This window comes from Zerene cesonia, chromosome 14, assembly GCF_012273895.1.
Source record: "Zerene cesonia ecotype Mississippi chromosome 14, Zerene_cesonia_1.1, whole genome shotgun sequence".
Lineage (NCBI taxonomy): Eukaryota > Metazoa > Arthropoda > Insecta > Lepidoptera > Pieridae > Zerene > Zerene cesonia.
In genome coordinates this window covers 2,031,774-2,051,632 of record NC_052115.1, presented here as the reverse complement: position 1 = coordinate 2,051,632, position 19,859 = coordinate 2,031,774, and the positions used below count along the sequence as shown (strand labels likewise).

Sequence of the window (19,859 nt, the reverse complement as noted above, 5' to 3'; positions counted from 1 at the left end):
TATTTTTCTATTTTTATGTATGTATGTGTGTTTGTGTGTGTTAAAATAAATTGATCTTTCTTTCTTTCTTTCTTTCTACTTATACCTACAGATTATAGTCATGTATTGCTGCGTTATCGAAGTAAGTTAACAGTTTTATAGTAGCGTTCTTTACATTGCAACTTCAAAATGACATAAAATTAAATCTCGTTTCTGAAAAATTTCATTCCTAGACAAGTTTTATTTTGATACGTTATGTTTAATTCCGTTTGCTGCTGTTTATGAGGTATTTACAGCAATGCGTAAGTAGATGTTTTTCCTTCTCAGTAGATCCGTTTTGGTGTATCGCCGTTGGTCCATTTCTTTCTCGAGTGTAAATATCTAACCCGTATTGTCCTGAAAGTTAACATTTATGATAATAACAATATAGAAAAAATTAATCATTCATTTAATTCTTTATTTGTTTATAGATGGTTAAACCTATACAGATTTCTAAAGAATTGAAAAAAATATTAATCACGAAGCGGGATTCGAACCCGTAACGTCTAACCACTCGGTCACCCGCAGACGGTATCGTCTCAGCACTTGTATTTTTTCTTCTCTTTTGTTTTCAGGTGTCTAAAAGACACCCCACGCCATCTATTGATATGATTAACTCTGCGGCTTTTGTTTCATTTAATTTTTACATTTATAGCATTCCTTCATGCCTTATAAAAGTAAAAATTAAATCTTATATTCAGGTCAGAGGCATTTAAGCAAGTTGTTTGGAAAGTCATGGTTTTGTATAAATGTAAATCTATATATTACATGGTCAGGTTTAAACATACAAAATGTATTATTATTTAACTACAATCTTTGATCAAAGCCTTGAGCTTATAAATACAGGATGTATAACCTTTAGTGACACTTCTAAACGAAAAATCCTATAAAAATTGTGTGATTTAATAAACCCACCTTCCTCCGGGAACGTAATGTAGAACGACACGATGTCGTCCGACACGTTCTGTTGCACGAACTTCGACAGCCGTTTCTCGTCGACGCCATTTTTGTGTAACGTCGCCATAAAGTCCGCCAGGGGGCGCGACATGCGGAATTGGATTTCTAACTCTCTTCCCGCGAACACTAACGCTTCCTAATTTAAAATGTTAACGGTTTAATTTCTCAATTAATCATTATTTTTTTGCCTTGTTTATTTCGGTTACTAATATGACGATCTGACAAAACAGTTTTATTGAATTATATTTTATTTGAAAATTAATTTGAGTTAAGTCAAAAATGTGTGGATTTGATCAGTTGTATTAGTTGTAGGTAGTGTTGTAGATAAAACTAAGCGAAAATATTTAATAATAACTATAATGTGCTATTAGTTAACATATGAAAAGTGCAACAAAACGTACCTGGTGTGTGATAGGCACGAGGCCAAAAAGTCTAGTGGCTTTAGTGGGTCCCCACTCGCCGCTCGCGCAGTCCGGCAGCGGCACCATCACTGTTTGCAGCTCAGCGCAACAAATCTGAACAAATATTAAAAAATAAGTCTATATATAGCTTAATTTCTAAAGTAGCTTTATCCATAAAAATTACGACAGGTTAAAGTTAATTTTGTGTAAAAAAGAAGGGCTGTATGCAAGGCCTTCCAAAAGACCGTGCTTTCCTTCTAGAGGTACTGGAGTATTATGGGGGCAGTTCTACATTATAATATACTAAATAAAAAGTTATGTTATGCATTATGCACATACATAGAAACATGTTTTTTTATGATTCCCAAATTTATTAATTGAATTAAATAAATAAAATTAACCTGTTCTTATTAATGAAAGGTGAGTTATTAAATAAGTACGAACGATTATGTTTTTCATAATATGTATAATAACAACTACATTTTAAGCAAATTCAATTCTAATTCTACGAAGTGTGCGTTTAGTAGTAAAGTGTATAGTGTGTGTTGCGAAGTGCATATTATATAATATAGTAGTATCTGGTGTAAAATGTATAATATATTGTATGTGTAGCGAAGTGTATGGTGAATAGTGTGTGTCTAGTAAAGAGTTTAGTGTAATGATGATGATGATGATGATGATGATGGTGATGATGGTGATGATGGTGTATGGAGTAGTGCTTTGTAGGCGTGTTATTATAATACAAATAACCTTAAACTTGCAAACGCTCTTGAACTTCATGGGCTCTCCAGTGAGGTACTCGCGCGGCGTGACCGCGTTCGCGAATATGTCGAGTAGGAACGCGCCCGAGCACGGAGCGTGCACGCGGAATGACACCACGTTGCCCACCACAGACTGCACAACAGAAACAATATATATAATTATAACTTGTCTATTATTATTAGTATATTATATATGTATATAAGCTCTCCACCCGAAAATTCACACGCTTTGTCTAAAACTTGATTCTATTAAGAATTTTCTCGAAAACCACGCTATCTATTGCTTAAAACAGAATGAAAATCAGTGGTACAGTTTTGTGTTTTAATTAAATTGTTTTATAATATGTAGCACGGTAGCTACTAGTACCCGCAGCGGCACTCGCGTGGGGCCCGAATGCAGAGTATTCTACGTTGGATAATTAGTGGCTTGAAATTTAATGTGTTACCTGCATGACGAAGCGCTTGAGGCTGACGCCATCAAAGCCGTCCCCCTCCGTGTCGTAGAACTTGAGGTTGTAGTGGAAGATGAGCGAGCTCTGCATGTGTGCCGGCATGGCTATGCGCATAGTCGCCGCACCTACACAGACATGTATTTGTTGTTACTATCCAAGTCTATACAGACCAAGCTGCATACACAGAGGCGCCTTTTTATGGACGATTAAAAATGTTATTACGTAAAGTACCGTATTAACCAATCGTCTTTAGATATCTCACGGTGCACTAAGGAAATTGTATGCCGCGATGAAACATGGAACAATGAGGGGGAGGAGCAGCAAGCAGATGCTATAAGATGTCATGATATGGTATGGAGTATGGAGGGGCATACAAATTCCAGTGTGGAAAAGCAATAGAGCTGTGTGGTCATCTATCGTCATTTTTCCACACTGGAATAAGCATTGATTTAAGACGTCATGATAACTTCCCAGGATCTGTTCTATTGAGAAACTGAATACCCTTATCGTCAATTTATTTAATTGTGTGTTATTAAAGCAATTTTTGGCAAACAGAACGAATTTTCACGCACATGATCATAGGCTCGATCATGTGATTTATAAATTGTAAAGAAAACTTTTTAAACAACCTATGTACGAATTGTGTTGTCAATGTAGTTGAATTGTACTCATACTCATCTGTAGAATCAATGAACATATTCATTCATTTCAATTCTCACACACCTGTAGAATCAGAGAACATATCCATTCATTTCAATTCTCACACACCTGTAGAATAGGAGAACATATCCATTCATTTCAATTCTCACACACCTGTAGAATCAGAGAACATATCCATTCATTTCAATTCTCACACACCTCAGAATCGGACAACATATCCATTCATTTAAATTCTCACACACCTGTAGAATCAAAGAACATATTCAATTATTTCAATTCTCACACATGGGTAGAATCAGAAAACATGTTCAATTATTTCAATTCTCACACACCTGTAGAATCAGAGAACATATTCAATCATTGCAATTCTCACACACCTGTAGAATCGGTGAACATAACAGCCTTAGTGTTGGGGTCGCTAAAGTAGAGGCCGTAGCGGAAGAAGAGCGAGCGCACGAAGGGCAGCTCCTCGAAGTCGTGCAGCGTGACCGGCGTCTTCAGCAGCTGCCAGTCCGCCGCCAGCGGGAAGAACTCGTAGATGAACTCGCGCGGGTCCGTCAAGAAGTAGTGGTCGTCGTACTCGTATCTGAAAGGGGGGGAGGGTTTTATTCTTGTTATGATGTTATATTTTTTCTTCGCCCTTCCCCAGTCTATCCTTTTATCTCCTAGTGATGGCTTACCATCAGGCGAACCTGCTCATTGGCTCAGTTTATATAATTATAATCTAACTCGCACTCTCGTCGTACGTCGCAGTTATGAATTATGCCGAGAATTTGTTGTTGGTTCTATTTCTGTGTAGTTGTAAAAAAACAAAACGTAATCTAATCCCATTTCACAATGTAACGGTTTCACATAGATTACGTTGTTCAAGATTTCAATCTTACGGTGTTTTAGAATTTACGGTGATATATACAGACTATGACTATAATAAACATATAATGGTGAAGTCGTAAGTTTGTAAGTTTGCTATTTAGAATCAAAGAAATTATCTTTCATAGATAAATTATTAATACAGGAAGGCTAAAACTATCGGACTTTCTATATAGATAGCTACGCTATAAAACTAACGATCACGCAACCTATTTCTATTCAAATGGAGCGGAGTATCATCATCCTTTTGAGATTAAATAAACAATTTTTTATCTAACAAAAGATTAGTTCAAAATCACGTTTCAACAGTCAAATAATAACAAGTTACTAATACCATAATATTAATTGTAATCCTATTTTTTTCTTTTTATGGTATTGTTGTAATCCTGTATATGATGTAATGTCACGCACTTAATAGCACTTCACTAAGCCTAATCAGATATTGGTCTTCATCCCCTCGAAGTCTGCTCACCTTAAACTATCACTCTTGCCCCTATTCCCAGGTTTAGGGGCGTCTTTAGCGTTGACCAAATGCCTCGCGCCCCAGTTGCACTGCACGAAGCGCCAGGCGCCCGCCACGTACACCGCATTCCACGAGTTTCGGAAGCGGTTGTCCTCGAACCGCACGCCGGGCTGGTAGCCCGCTGACTTGCTGTAGCCCTTGATGACAACGCAGTGGAGACCGGCGTAACTGTTCAAAACAATGGATAAAATGCAGGAAAACGGAGATAGAGAGAGAGAGTGTGAAGAGTTTTTGTTTTGACCACCAGTTCTTTGGATAAGATATAAAATCCTTTTAGACATTAGATTTTAGTAATACCACAGATAAGTAATAACTAACTAACTAACACTGGAAAACATAATAAATAATAGAACATATAACTTTATGGGGTGCCCCTTAGGCACATAAAACCGAAAGAGTAGAAGAAATTCGATTACTGTGGCGGGATCACGGGTGGCCGAGAGGCTAGGCGTTGCTACGGTTTTGCAAAAGACGCGGGTTCGAATCCCGCCTCTTGATCAAATTTTTTCAATTCTTTCAAAATTTCTCAACTTTATCGATATCTTATTTCACAAAGGTTAAATTGAAACTATCTCAAGGTTAAAAAAAATGGTTTAGAAACCTATAAGTTACTAATAGACTTTCAAATAAGTGAAAATTAAAAAAAATTTACCTGCACAATCTTTTGAATAAGACGTGGTAACTTTCAGTTCCGTGTTTAATGCCCCGCAGCAACCCGAGCGGTGAATCGCCTCGCAAGTTGTCGTCGAACTGGATGTTGTTGAGATTCTTAACGGTTATCCAGCGGAAGATTGTTCTGGCCTTCTCCACGTCCGTCGCACACCTCCCAACTAGTTGTCGGACTAGATCTGTAAATGTCTTTTGGTCTTCCTGCGCCACCTATACGATTAATTAAGTGTTAGATTTTTTTATCAAGATCGGATTGTCCTGTTAGTGGGATTTTTTTAATTAATTAATTATCGCTACATCTGTTTAATTTTCGGTTTTGTGTTTATTCATGGCTATGTTAACACCAGCCTGCCAAGTTGCCTGGCCGCGATTGTAAGGTATTAGGCAATAAATTACGGTCTATTTTGAAGCACTTCTTTCATACATATATTACAGTTATATAACTATTGAATTATACATCAGTTACGGGTCAGAACTGACGTTTGACTTACCGAAATAGCAATTTTGTCGATCTCAGCGAATTCCGCAGGATCTGTGTATATGTGGAACTTAGAAACTAAAGGCGGTTGAGGGGGAGGCGCCCTCGCCGGGTAGGGGGGAGCTTCTTCCCCATCCAGATAGAGGGAAGACGCCGCCATGTATTCAGACCTTCGCTCTTGGATCAGCTCCATCATTTCATGACTCTGCTTCTCTACTAGTGCCGCTGTAGCTGCCCTGTAAAAACGATGTGACTTATTAGTTTTAAATACATGATGTGCAGACCATTTTGTCATCATCACTTATGTTTGTATATTAAAATTGATTGATTTTCAAATAATCAAATTTTGTCTATGTATGATAAATGATTATATGTACAATGAAAATATTTCTCAGCATGATAAATCCTTCTAATATTATAAATGAGTAAGTTTGTGAGGATGTGCGTACGTTTGTTACTCTTTCACGCAAAAAGTACAGAACCGATTGCAATGAAATTTGGTACGTAGATAGCTGGACAAATGGAATAACATATAGGCAATTTTTTATCACAACGGGATACGGACTTACGCGGGGCGCAGCTAGTATATCATAATAGCGAAAGTTTGCAAGTATGGATGTTTGTTATTTTTTTCAGGGAAAATCAGTAATGTCTTTCTGTAAAAATCGTTACAATGTATACAAGATATACCTTTCATGTTCCAACATTTTCCGTGTCAAGCTCTCTTTCTTCTTATCTCTTCTTAAAGTCATATTCTTCTCCAGATCGGCTCTCTCCTGCTGATGCCGTAACGTTAACGCGCCAATCTCTGAGTCTGGTCTTCTCTTCTTTATTTGCATTTCTTGTTGGAATCTGTTCGTTAACCTCTCCAACTCTTTTTCCCATTCATCCTGCAAAGAATTTGTATTCATTCATACATATTAATGAAATTCTGATGATATTAAAGGAAATTATGCCTTCTTGTATGTTAACGTTAATGTCCGTTTTTGGTAATAATGCGTTTTACTTACTTTCACTAGTTGAAATAGTTGTAGTAGTTGAAATTAATTGATTGTTACAACTAGTCTTAAAGAGGGAAAACGTTTTAAAACTAGAATTATCTGAGTTTTTAACTTGGTGTAAATTGGATTCCGTAGAAATGGGAAACGCCCTCGCATCTGACACTCGGCGGCCGCCCCTATTTTAGGACCGTACCTTTTTTAATTTTAACAACTGTTAATATTACCTGTATTTCTTCCCGTATCCGCCTATTTTCTTCTTCTCTGTGTTTCGAGAACTTTCTGTATAAATCATCCTCTTCCTGCCGATGTTTCATCTCGAGTTTAGTTTGTTCATCGCGATCCTGGAAAATAACGTTAACGTTGATAACACATCCATGAGATAATAGAAATCTTAGAAAATGTACATGTTACATTTCTTAAGTTCCTAAGTGCGGGCATATTTGAAGAGGTTTATTCACACTAAACATATATAAACATTTTCTATGGAATATTTTATTCTCATTAGGGTTAGAATACTGATGTAAGTTTCAGTTGATCATGGTTAAAAGTTATAACGATTTGGTTAACTTCCCCGAACTTTCCATTTTTATTACAAATGCCCAGCAATCCACTTTCTACCTCTTATATTTTACAGAACGTAGTAATGCATGTAGATTGTGCCTTCATGATTGATGACATAAGAAAGAGATTGCGTGAGAATAAACCAAGTACCATTTCACACAATATAATAGTCGAGCCGTTTTGTCCTAACTCCCAAGCAATTTTACTTCCTGAACCATGTGAATTTCGTGTGATTTTCTTTTATAAACCAACAGATTTGAAGCATAACTTAATCACTTGTCATATCTTTAAAACCATCATGGCTCTTCACTTTCGCTTTGCTATTTCGTAACGTATTTGTCAAATAAATACGTGGAAACGAAAACGAATTGTATATTTGTAAATCAAAGTTGTTTAGGATAAAGATTATCATGAATATTTTCATGTATCCTAAGATTTTAAGCTTTTATTTAAGTGCATGGTGGTGCATGTTTCATGTGTCATCACGTGTCATTTCTTTTTTCCAATGGTATTCCATTTTTATATTTAACGATTTCTACACGAATGGTATAGTTTAAATATTACCAATTATGACATCTACTACTAAAGATGCGACATTCATAGTTTTCACCTCCTGGGAAAGTCATTTATAACTTTTAGCAATTACGCAAATGGTTATAAATCTTTATGGCTCAGTACGGAAGTATTTTACGATCACGATCGACTCACCATCAGCTTGAAGTGTCGCCACCTAGCGGCATTTAATAAAACCGAGGTGTCATTAACCTGCACGATCTATTGTCATTACTACAGGCAAGGTTTAATTAAACATTTCAATTTGCTATGTAGATAATTATATGGTAGATTTGAAGGTTCCCATAACGGTAAAGTGTTGAATGGTTTTTTTAGTGTCAATATACAAAAAATCATTTAAATTCTTGCGAAGTATTGATATCTACGTAGTACCTTTTGATGATTGCTTGAAAACATGATGACGCAGATTATGATGGATGGCAAAAAAAATAATAAAATTAGGAGACCATGCATGCTTCATTAAAATACCATAGTATCTAAAAGTAGGTACATACGTATATAATTTGTAGCTAATATTTACTGCAATATTATTCCAGTTTATTATTTAACTTAAAATGTTTCTATCTTTTAAGTGATAGATCAATTAAGTGTATGCGTTTATGAGAATTAATGAAAACGAAAGTGACTAACAACAAACAAACTACCTAATGCGAAAGTTCTATGTTAATGTATCATTCATCATCATACTTCGATTCTTATTACTGTCATACGTTCTTTTAAAAACGAAAACTTGGTCAGTAAATAATACGCATCAAAAGTAAGGTTGGCATATGACGTTACGATAAGGACAACATGCTAAAATGACGTAACTCCTCAGTTACTTAATACCAAAGAGTTCATGCGAGCTCCATTCAAGGTTTATTTCTTTACGATAAACAAAATAGTCGTTACATCACTTGCAACTTATGTAGGTCAAAACATGTTATTGTGATTGAACATGTATTGGCTTTTGTCTGCAGCTAGCGTAGGTATTGTTTTATTTGAATAGATTATTCGTAAAGACCAACAAATCGTTAACATGGACGTGAATGTATGTAAATATTACATAAACGCTAACAATAGCCCACATTATCATTACATTATACGAGTTTTTATCAATGCCTCGACCCGAGCGACGAATTCGTTTTTATATACGATTAAATTGCGTTGATAACGGTACTTATTAACGTCAGTAGCGGGGCAACCACACGCCGGCTGGCCGCTTATTACTATTTACAACTTACAACCATCGCGAAAATGTTAAAACTACTCAAAGGAATTCGTCGAATCGGCGTCCAATATCGGCAATATAGTAACGCAACTATAATAGGAAGTGAGCCGAACAAAAATGACCCCTATTATCAAGACAATAAAGCAAAAATGGACGAGCTCGTCGAGGAACTTTGTCAAAAAACAAACGCAGCCGTGAAAGGCGGGCCAGATGAGGCGATAAAAAGGCACACGGCGAGAGGAAAATTGCTTGTACGGGACAGGATTAACCGGTTAGTGGACGAAGGCAGTGATGTTTTAGAACTAAGCACGTTGGCAGCCACCGATATGTATAAAGGTCAGGTTCCATGCGCCGGAATCGTCACCGCTATCGGCAAAGTTCACGGTCGCGATTGTATGATCGTCGCTAATGACGCTACGGTAAAAGCGGGAACTTACTTTCCGATGACTGTGAAGAAGCATTTACGGGCGCAATCAATCGCTCAGGAATGTCGACTTCCGTGCATTTATCTTGTCGACTCAGGCGGAGCGCACTTACCTGACCAGGCTGACGTTTTCCCGGATAGAGAGCACTTTGGTAGAATATTCTATAACCAGGCCAATATGTCGGCGGAGGGAATTCCGCAAATTTCCGTTGTTATGGGATCGTGCACAGCGGGCGGAGCTTACATTCCTAGCATGTCAGATGAGAGTATTATTATTAAGGAACAAGGATGCATTTTCTTAGCTGGACCACCACTAGTGAAAGCAGCCACCGGAGAGACTGTATCAACAGAGGATTTGGGCGGAGCTGATTTACATTGTAGGCAATCTGGCGTAACAGATCATTATGCATTAGACGATGAACACTCCTTGCATTTAGCCCGAAATGTAATCGCTAATTTGAATTGGAACAGTGATCAAAAAGCCAGAATTTATCCAACGAAAGTCGACGAACCTGTCCATAATATTGATGATTTGCACGGCATTGTAGGCGCAAACATTCAAAGACCTTTTGATATCCGAGAAGTTATTGCCCGCGTAGTTGATGGAAGCCGTTTCCACGAATTCAAACAGCTATATGGGGATACTTTGGTTTGTGGATTTGCATCTATTTATGGCCACCCTATAGGTGTAATAGGAAATAATGGTGTATTGCAATCGGAAGCAGCTTTGAAGGGTTCACATTTCATACAACTTTGCGCAGCGCGTAAAATACCTTTACTTTTCCTTCAAAATATAACCGGTTTTATGGTGGGAAGAGAAGCTGAAGCGGGCGGGATAGCTAAGAATGGAGCGAAGATGGTGACTGCTGTCAGCTGTTTCAAGGGACCCAAAATTACAGTGATTGTTGGTGGAAGTTTCGGAGCTGGTAATTATGGAATGTGCGGTCGCGCCTATTCACCTAGTTTCTTGTATATGTGGCCGAACGCTAGAATATCAGTGATGGGTGGTCCACAAGCGGCTACAGTCTTGTCCTTGGTGGCAAAGGAAAAAGCTCAGAGGGAGGGAAAAGTATGGACAGAAGAAAATGATAAACAAGTCCGTGCTCCACTTGAAACACAATTTGAAAAAGAGGGAAAGCCTTACTACAGTACAGCTAGATTATGGGACGATGGTATGCTCGCCCCGAGAGATACTAGAAAAGTAATAGGACTTAGTTTATCGGCAGCGTTGAACGCGCCGTTTAGAGAGAGTAAATTCGGTGTATTCAGAATGTGATTCAAAACGAGAGAAACGTTGCGTTAATTAATGTGTTGTTATCTTATCAGAGGAGTGGTTTCAAGACTGTTTATCCAAAGACTGAGAATTATTCAAATATGATACCTATAGATTAAAAGTGTTCTTTGGAATTGTAAACATTTATCGTTAATAATATTCGTCATCGCTATCTGCTGTAACATCATGCCAAATACAATTAACTCACAATAAGAATCGAATCTCCAATTACCGCCATGCAAACCGAGAAACCGATTGAGCATTCCGATATAAATTTGATAAGCAATTTAATTGCTAGCGCCGAAAGAGAATGTTAGCGAACGCAACGCGAACAATGGTGCGATAAAAACAATATGCGGCTGCGCATTAATATGTAAATGTAGTCGGTTACGCACCCACTACGCTACAATTCTCATGATGCTGGCGTCATTTACTGTTATTTTACTGCAGTCAGGTGTATGTTTTTTATCCGACCGCCTCGATTGAGTGTTTCGTTTGTAATTGGGTCACGGTTTTTTATTTTGTTGTTTGCAAAATTCAAAATTAAAATTATACTTTAACACTTTATTTTTTCTTTATTCAGCAACGGTTATTTTTATGTATAAATAGATACGTTTACACGAATTTTAATACATAAAATATTTTAAAGTGTTAAAGCGATAAAATCCAGGACATTTACCATAAATAAATTCTTTTTTACTCCAATCCATGGCTTTTTAATGTAAAGACACTTTTCGAAAATCTTCCACACCCACTATAAGAAAGGTCTATATCTCTCTGTCTGTGGGTATATACATGAAAATTCTTTTTATTAAAGAGGTTAGCTAAATGTACATTTATATGATGTTATATGTATGAGAAACCATAGACCAAAATTTTTAAATCATGCCTTAATTATGCCATAATGTTTTACAGTCCAGACTTTGCATTCTGCCCTAGTGTTGTAGTAATATACATACATTTTGCGTTTTGTCAGTTAAACTTCACTGACAACCGATGTCATTCAGAACAGTGATGCGGAATTAGCGTATTAGTATTCAACGCATAACAAATGGATGGTAAATAGACAACCTCACATACAACCTGTAGGTTATCATCAACCCATATATGCCCATATATTGGGAACATATATGCCCATATGTTGGGGACACAGGCCTCTTTATTAGGATAAATTGTTTTCCAATAAAATATAATAACATACGGACATACCGAACCTACTTACTTATACTGTAAAGAGAAAAAAAAACAGAGAAAATTAAGAAACGAATATTGGCCATGAATCTTCCATCTTACTTCTGCTATAAATGTTTATTGTTGAATCACGCAAAAAATTCAGAATGAACTTCACTGAAGTTTGATAAACATTTCCATACCTCAGCGCCACGCTAGCAAAACTGTGAGTTTAAGCTGCTTTTCAAATAAACCATTCAACTTTTGTTCAGATTATCTTAACGACTGCAAAATATATGAACGTTGAGCTGCCATAAAGCATTCACAAGTCCCATACATCATGCATAGTGCACGTTATCTCTTTACGCTTTCCAAGCACGGTGGCCACGCGTTTTTTACCCAACATTCTTTATAAGAAACTATCTTATACCGATGCGCAGGCTATTAACAGAGTTAATTGCCGATTTGTATGCCGAATGAACATGCCCTGTTTTAAGTGATGTTTTTATTTTGTTCTGTGCGGTAATCACTTTTGAGATCACTTACTAATTACATACGTATTTTAACTCGTCTCAATTAGAGTCCTAGGATCACCATTACAAAGTAAGAAAATTGTGCCTAGTTGGAGAAGTGCTATTTTTAATTAATATGTAGCTAATATTCAATTAGTTTTGTTTCTACTTAGGATTTTTCTGTGACGCCGCGTAAATATATAAATCTTCTTTATATTTAAAATCACATAAACACAATAACATATTTTTCAATCTCATTAAATTTTTCAGTTTGCTATCTTTTCTTCAAATTGGTATTTTTAAACATACCAGCTATACTAAAACGATATTAACAGATAAAAACATGCTTAGCCGCAGCCATTCCCAAATGGCAAAGATATTTTACGACGTGCATATGGAATTATAACTTATTGAAGCAAATAATTTGTATTTCATTTTACTCAATACAATGGGTTGTATTTTTGTTTTTATTCAATCTATCTTCGCGATCATTGACTTTACAGAGAAAGTTTTTAATTAGGAACACGGTTGATAGGCCGCCGATTGTGTAACCGAATGCAACAGATAAAATATGACAGCAGATAAATTTCATGCACTTTTGGCGGGAAAAGTTATTTATAGTACTTGTAGTGTGCGCTTATGTGTATCAATACGTATAAAATATGCGTTAGTAGTAGTTAGTAAATATTCTAATTTAGAAGTGATTATAAATCGAATTTCATGCTACAAAATGACACAATTCTTTAAAATTTTAGTTTATGGCGGGGTTAAGATAATCTTCATTATTTTTTCTAAGCAACATAAAAAACATTACTCTTTTTTATATAGAATTAATTCCGTAATGTCTAGATGTAACCCACAATAATAATGTTATGTAATATAATAGTTGCATAAATAATGGCTAATACATTAATAATACGTTAAAATAAACAAAAACATTACTAAAAACATAACTTTTTTAAACATAAGTAAGTACAAACATTTATCTTAGATTTTGTGAAAAAAAAACCTTATGATATTTTAATATCGTAATAGCAGCAGTTACCTATTGAAAATGTTCAATACATAGTTGTTGTTGCTTTACTATAGACGAAAATTATTAGGTTACAATGACACTTGTTTATTTCCGTGATGTCATACCTACAAATAACAGATAATATTCATTATATTAATAAAGCGCAGTTATCTAATCCATACATTGATTTCGCATTAGCCTAAATTTATTACATTTTCCGTTCAACTTTGTATAATTGACTTTTCTATTAAGTAACAATTTAAATTTTAGGTTTATTGGTTATTTGAATCAATAACACTCCAACTTTATTGGACATTAAGTATAATCAAATTAATATAGAAGGCAAAAAATAAACAAATATAAAACATTACTTAGCGATATAAAGAAACGACCTCTGCTATTGATAGTTGAGTTCATAAATATCCAATTCATCTATTAACATTCTTTCCTAAAATATTATATTATCTGTGCTATATAAGCTGTATTCATATCTATTAGCACACAAAGCGCATCTATGCGTTTGAATGTCCAACAACTGCTTATTTAAATAACAAAACAGTTCCTACATTTATAGAATTATTCTTCCGTAATGTCTAGCTTTAACCCACAAGGTTGCAATAATAATGGCTAATGCATAAATAATACATTTATTTAAAACATTAATAAATGTAAGTATAAATTTACTATAGAAAATAAAATGGTAAAAATAAAACATATATTTTCATTGTCTTGATGTGGATGCTGGGTTACTGGGTACCGATAATAAAATATAGTAAAAAAAAAATATTACAACATCTAATACGAGAATTAAAAATTTCGAGAATTTCGAGAATTTGAAAAGCACGCACCGTTTCAGAAACCTCAATTTTTTTAACAGCTCTCCTCGTGTATGACAAATTCGCGAATCATTTTATTATTATGTTACATGTATACCGCACAAATGTTTAATTTATAATTATATTGTTAAAATCTTAAAACAGATATAGAACAAACAAAAAAAAAAAAATCTAAAAAGTAATTTAATGTATCGAAATGGTATGTGATATATGGTTACTATTTTCTTATATGCAAAAACTTATACTTTATTCTCATTATCAATAGAAACCTTCAGAACAGCCTTAGAACACGTTTTAACAGTATTCGCTAGATTCAAAGGCCTACACAATGTAATACGTTATTTATGCAACATCGCCTTTTGCCAATTAAATTGCGCCCACGCATCGGCGCATTAAACGATTATCAAATTTACAAGTTTCCACTAAAATTATGCATTATACGTTTAGGAATGAAATTTATCGTCTACGTGTTAACAGCGACGCAGTATATTAATCAAAGATTATATAGATGCAATGTCTCCTGGAGATAGTGTCATGTCTTAAAGACAATTTTCTAAAATATTAATAGCTTTAGACCGAAAAGAGTTCATGCATTTAAGTCTCTTCTTCCTTCTGGAGATTATCTCTTACTACTTATACGTAGGTACCTATGTTATCTCTGATTAATTTTAAGGTAAATTATTCTATGAAACTTAAATCTAGCAGCTACCATGAGCTTTATATTACAACAAAGTTTCATTTTGCATTATTTTCTTAAAGATCAAAACACGATCGGTTAAATGCCTGTGATTACACATAAAAAACCGATGATACATCACATGGTTAATGGTTAACAAATAAAACAGATACACGTAAAAAATGTACAACCATCGTACCTCATACCAGCACGAAGCATGCATCACATTTGCCGGGTTTTTGCTAAAGATCAAGCATATGATTTATTCCCCACTGAATAGTGTCTACGGTATAAGGTTTCCCACGCCCGACGCCGGGTGCATTCACATGTTGCTAAGCTCTTTTATACAGGCATTGATTTGTGGACGTGTGTTATTTTAAACAAGCTGAAACACATGACTTTACGTTTAATTCGGTAACAAGATTGGATGTTATTTAAGTCCCATCTTTGCTATTTAGTCTTCATCTGTTTGACCAACTTCTAAATCGATGTTCCATTATTTAATAATGGAAATCATGTTTCTCCTAATTCAAAAATTTGACAATCTCTATCAATAATATAAATGCATCACGCAATAAAGACAATAATATAAAACTATGACCCTACATTTCTTTTTTAGTAAACATGCTTTTATTTACCCACTTTAATCGGAAAAATTTATCTTATTATACTGATTAGGATCGTACACTCTGTATAAGAGAAAGTGACAAAATTTTGTTGATTTAAAAAAAAGTCTGGTTTACTTTATAGCTGCAACCCCGAAGAGTGTGAAATAAGCTATTTCAACTTTGTACAGAAAATGTGCACGAGGCTGCGAGCTGATATTCATATAATTTCAAAGGAAGGAGAATTTGATATTTCCAGGACCATTACTATCGTTGATATTGAGCCACATCGTTATTCATGCGCTAAGCTTTGAGATACATTAGCTTATCTGCTATTTGAACTTACTAAGTTATGGTAACAATTGGCTTGGACTGCGATTGTCTATTAATTTTATAGATACCGTTATTATTAAGATTATTGCTATATCGAATGACATTACTTTGTAAGTTTCGATAGCCTTTGTTTTTGAAAATTATTATTGTATATAATATTAAGCGTTGCCAATGAAAAAGGAATATAAGGTCAATAATAGGGACATGCCATTTTTAAATAAGTTCTTTCGGATATTCACTCGTCTGTTGTTCCCATACATTCCAGACTAGCAAATTATAATAAACATCGATGAGTTAAAAAAAAAATATCGTTATATTTTCCAGCAACAATTCCGAATGTAATTAAATATAAATATACCAATTTAACTCCGGAACTTCTAATCTAATCTTTATGAAACATATGTGAAACAACGCATATCTAAAAACCACAAAGAGGAAGCATAATATACATACAAAGTACCAACAAGAACACACATCACTGGCTAGCTTTTCTATATTTTATAAAAAAAAGAAACTTCTATGTCACTTATAAACAACGTTGCTATCTATTGGTGAAAGAATTTTGAAAATAGGTTCAGTAGATCCAGAGATATCCCCCTACAACGTCACAAGCTGTGCCTCTATAAACTAATATTATTTATATAAAATAATAGCATCAGATTATTTTATAGTGGCATAGATTGCAAAGAAATAAAGTGACATAAATTCAATAATTCTATCAAATACACCTGGTACATAGAGCCCTTTTAGACGCATCGAAGCCGCTCAAAGCGGTCACATATTTTAATAATCTTACGGTAATGTTGGACGTGAGAATGAGAATTAAATCTTTTGTTACTTTCTGGGCTAAGTTTGAGGTTAAAAGGTTATTTAGATTTATGATTAAATCGGTTTGGGAATTCGCTTTCGTATTAATTCTATGAATGTTTTTAAAACCGAAATAACGGTTGTAGCGGAACTCTTTTATAAGGAATTCGTCGAATGAAAGAAAATCTTATCAAAGAAATGATGTGAAGATGTTTATGATATGATTTTTGAGACTGGAGCTAGTTGGGGGGCTAGAGAGTGACATAGGTTAGTTTTTATCGTGGGCAAACATCTCATTTCCAAGAGGAAATTCATTATGATGCTCAATTGAATTTTTCGAAATTTATGAATCCGTTAGATGGCGCTATTATAAAAATGTGTACTTTAAGACGACTTTTAGTTTTGTTTGACTAGACGGGCAATAGCTACTCTCACATGTGATATAAAAACTATCTTCACATTAAGTAAGCTATATTTCGCTATCCTTTTAATCGTATCTTTTTTTCATTGTTAAAGTAATCTTAATTCTTATATTAATGATATCTTTGATCTGAACCTGTAAATGTACTTAAAATAATTACAATAACAGCAGAGGTGTTGCGTCACGTCAATCTATAATCAGTTCATTATATTGCTTGCTCGATATACCTACCTACCACGTAATGCGATGTATTGTTGTTTTATATTACAGTTATTGTAGTAGCGGAGCAGATAGCGGCACGTAAGCTCGTGACCCCTTTCCTTTGACGGTAAAAGTACTTGATATTTTACAATAAAATCTCATTAAAATTGACTAGATACATGTTTTTGTGTACTTTTATATAACTGAAATATATATTGAAGTAGGTAAGTATATAGTTATAGGTAAGTATATATATAAAACTATATTTCAAATAAAAAAAAAACACTTTAACCCATAGTTCTGCAAATTTGTACAAGTTCAATAAATACTTTTAAAAAAATTGCTAATAAATATACTTTGACATTAAGTGCTAACAACACCGATGCTGCCAGATAAAACACTTATGTTATAACAATGATTGAAGAGTTATAAAATTAATCAATGTGCAGTCCCTATGTAAGAATTATTTATGAGAGCCAGAGTAAAAAGATGGGAACATCGATGTAGATATCATAAAGGCAACGATAAGATAGACACCATAAATTATAGATGATATTGACAAAGAGGTAAAATTTTTTTTAAATCTCGTTTTACAGTCTTAGATACTATAAATTGTAATATTATAGCACACTGGCACATCTACAGTTTTATGTTTGAACAAATGGAAAATATAAATTTAATTATTATAAGACTCTGAAAAAAACAGTAACAACTACGCTAGAAGGTCAATGAATCAGTCAATATGCTCTGTATAATTGAGTACACTATTTCTACCCCGTCGAACGCGACCTACCGCGTGCGTAGGCGCAAGGTCGCGCACCCACTCGATCAAGCGGCTCAGTCTGCGCCTGCGCAGGTGACATTTGCACTAGATACGTGGGCAATTATGCACTTTTCGATCACTACTACATTTACTAAAGATAATATAACTATATTAGTACTAAAGAATTATTATATGAGACGATGAATTGATCAAATTGTTATGTATGCATTGGTTCCTCAATTGAGGAATCATGACATAAATTAAGAAGGAAACAAACGAATAAAAACTAAGAAAACGATTAAACGAAAGATGAATGCGAATTATTTACAAATTGCAAGTACACAATTTGATTAATAAATGTATGTTTTACAAGTATAAAGAGATAGTAAAGCTGATAATGAGATGCACGAAGCCTACGTAACTATAGCGATCATAAATAATGGGTTTATTAATAAAATATGCTATTACAAGCCGTCAAGCTAGTTCGTTTAATGAGTATTTATTGACTAACTGTCGCTTACGTATTAACGTCAGATGTATTGCACGATATTCAGTGTCTATCTTAAATTTATTTATATGTAAGTAATTCTGTTAATATTTTAATTGTAATTATTAATTATAGTAATTATTAGTACGATTGTATTATATTTCTGGTATCTCCGCTGGTTTGACAATTTGTTTGTATACATATTCACATCTTTAATAGAGACTTCCTATATACTTACTTTTTAGTACAAAAAGAAGTATAATGAGAAAAAATTAAGGAGTTTTTATGAAATATATTGTGGTAGACGAGCAGGCCTCGGCAAGAATTAGGCCAGCTCACACCAGGGAAGTACCACAACCCCACAGAAAACCACTGTGTTTCGTGCGGTGAGTGGGGGAGCCGGAGGCCCGTTTCCTTTTCCTCACCCGTCCCAGTCCATTCCTTCTTTACAGTCTTTAATCCTTTCCTTTTCCTTTAAAAATAAATTTTATAAAAGCGGGCCGCACATTCGTAGAGGCACTACCTTTGCGTATGTTCACGCGGCGGTGGTGATCGCTTACCATTAGGCGAACCACAAGCTCAGATGCCCGCTATGACATAAAAAAATATAAATATAACAAAATAAAAGTTATGTTTAAATATAGGCCTAATTACTTACAACAAAGATTACATATTAAATTGCGTTTAATATGTTAGTAGACTCTGTATTTCATATACTTGCGATGATATACAAGACAATTCCTATGAATTATCTTCCGTTTTGAAAACGGCATTTAAATTAAACGCAAGAGCGTTAGAAAGGCGCGTTCTCACCTTGTAAAAACAAATAAATTTATAGTCGCACTGACACTCAACGAGACCTACGGATATACACGACATTATAATCACATTAATGACAGTGAAACCAGTGCAAATCAACCTTGACTGAGCCGAGTCCAGATGTCACATGGATGACTTTCTTAAATACCTAACTCACTTTCTTCTTAATATCTCTATGCAGGTAATGCTGGCTGCACATATTTGCATACGACATGCATGCTCAAACGGCATGTGCGCCGTGTGTCGATGAGTATGACATTTCAAATCTTCTATTTTCGAACATATTCGAAAAATTTAAAGAGTCTATTTTGATTTTTTAATGATATGCATTTGCAGATAGTTTGAATTATCATAATTTGCAGAAACGTTTTTAATTTTAATGT

At 34.7% G+C, this 19,859-nt stretch overlaps 2 protein-coding genes across 7 annotated transcripts in view; one reads left to right on the top strand and one right to left on the bottom strand.

Annotated features, from left to right (window-relative positions):
* Window positions 1-195: 195 nt before the first annotated feature.
* The window catches only part of LOC119831738 (hillarin), a 41,632-nt gene continuing 21,968 nt past the window's right edge, over window positions 196-19,859 (bottom strand). For 5 of the 6 annotated variants that reach the window (XM_038355216.1, XM_038355217.1, XM_038355218.1 and 2 more), the window contains exons 5-15: window positions 7,015-7,131; window positions 6,480-6,679; window positions 5,803-6,025; window positions 5,295-5,521; window positions 4,592-4,810; window positions 3,627-3,835; window positions 2,584-2,714; window positions 2,127-2,270; window positions 1,377-1,490; window positions 934-1,111; window positions 239-375 (exon numbers count right to left, since the gene is read on the bottom strand). In XM_038355216.1, coding sequence (XP_038211144.1) covers window positions 239-375; window positions 934-1,111; window positions 1,377-1,490; window positions 2,127-2,270; window positions 2,584-2,714; window positions 3,627-3,835; window positions 4,592-4,810; window positions 5,295-5,521; window positions 5,803-6,025; window positions 6,480-6,679; window positions 7,015-7,131 — 1,899 coding nt within the window. Of the gene's footprint in view, window positions 376-933; window positions 1,112-1,376; window positions 1,491-2,126; window positions 2,271-2,583; window positions 2,715-3,626; window positions 3,836-4,591; window positions 4,811-5,294; window positions 5,522-5,802; window positions 6,026-6,479; window positions 6,680-7,014; window positions 7,132-19,859 lie in introns of all 6 variants that reach the window. The other variant, XM_038355222.1, reaches the window with a different exon arrangement.
* LOC119831740 (probable methylcrotonoyl-CoA carboxylase beta chain, mitochondrial) lies at window positions 8,772-11,530 on the top strand. The gene has a single exon (XM_038355224.1). It carries the CDS (start codon window positions 9,161-9,163, stop codon window positions 10,832-10,834), a length of 1,674 nt encoding a protein of 557 aa, XP_038211152.1. The 5' UTR covers window positions 8,772-9,160; the 3' UTR covers window positions 10,835-11,530.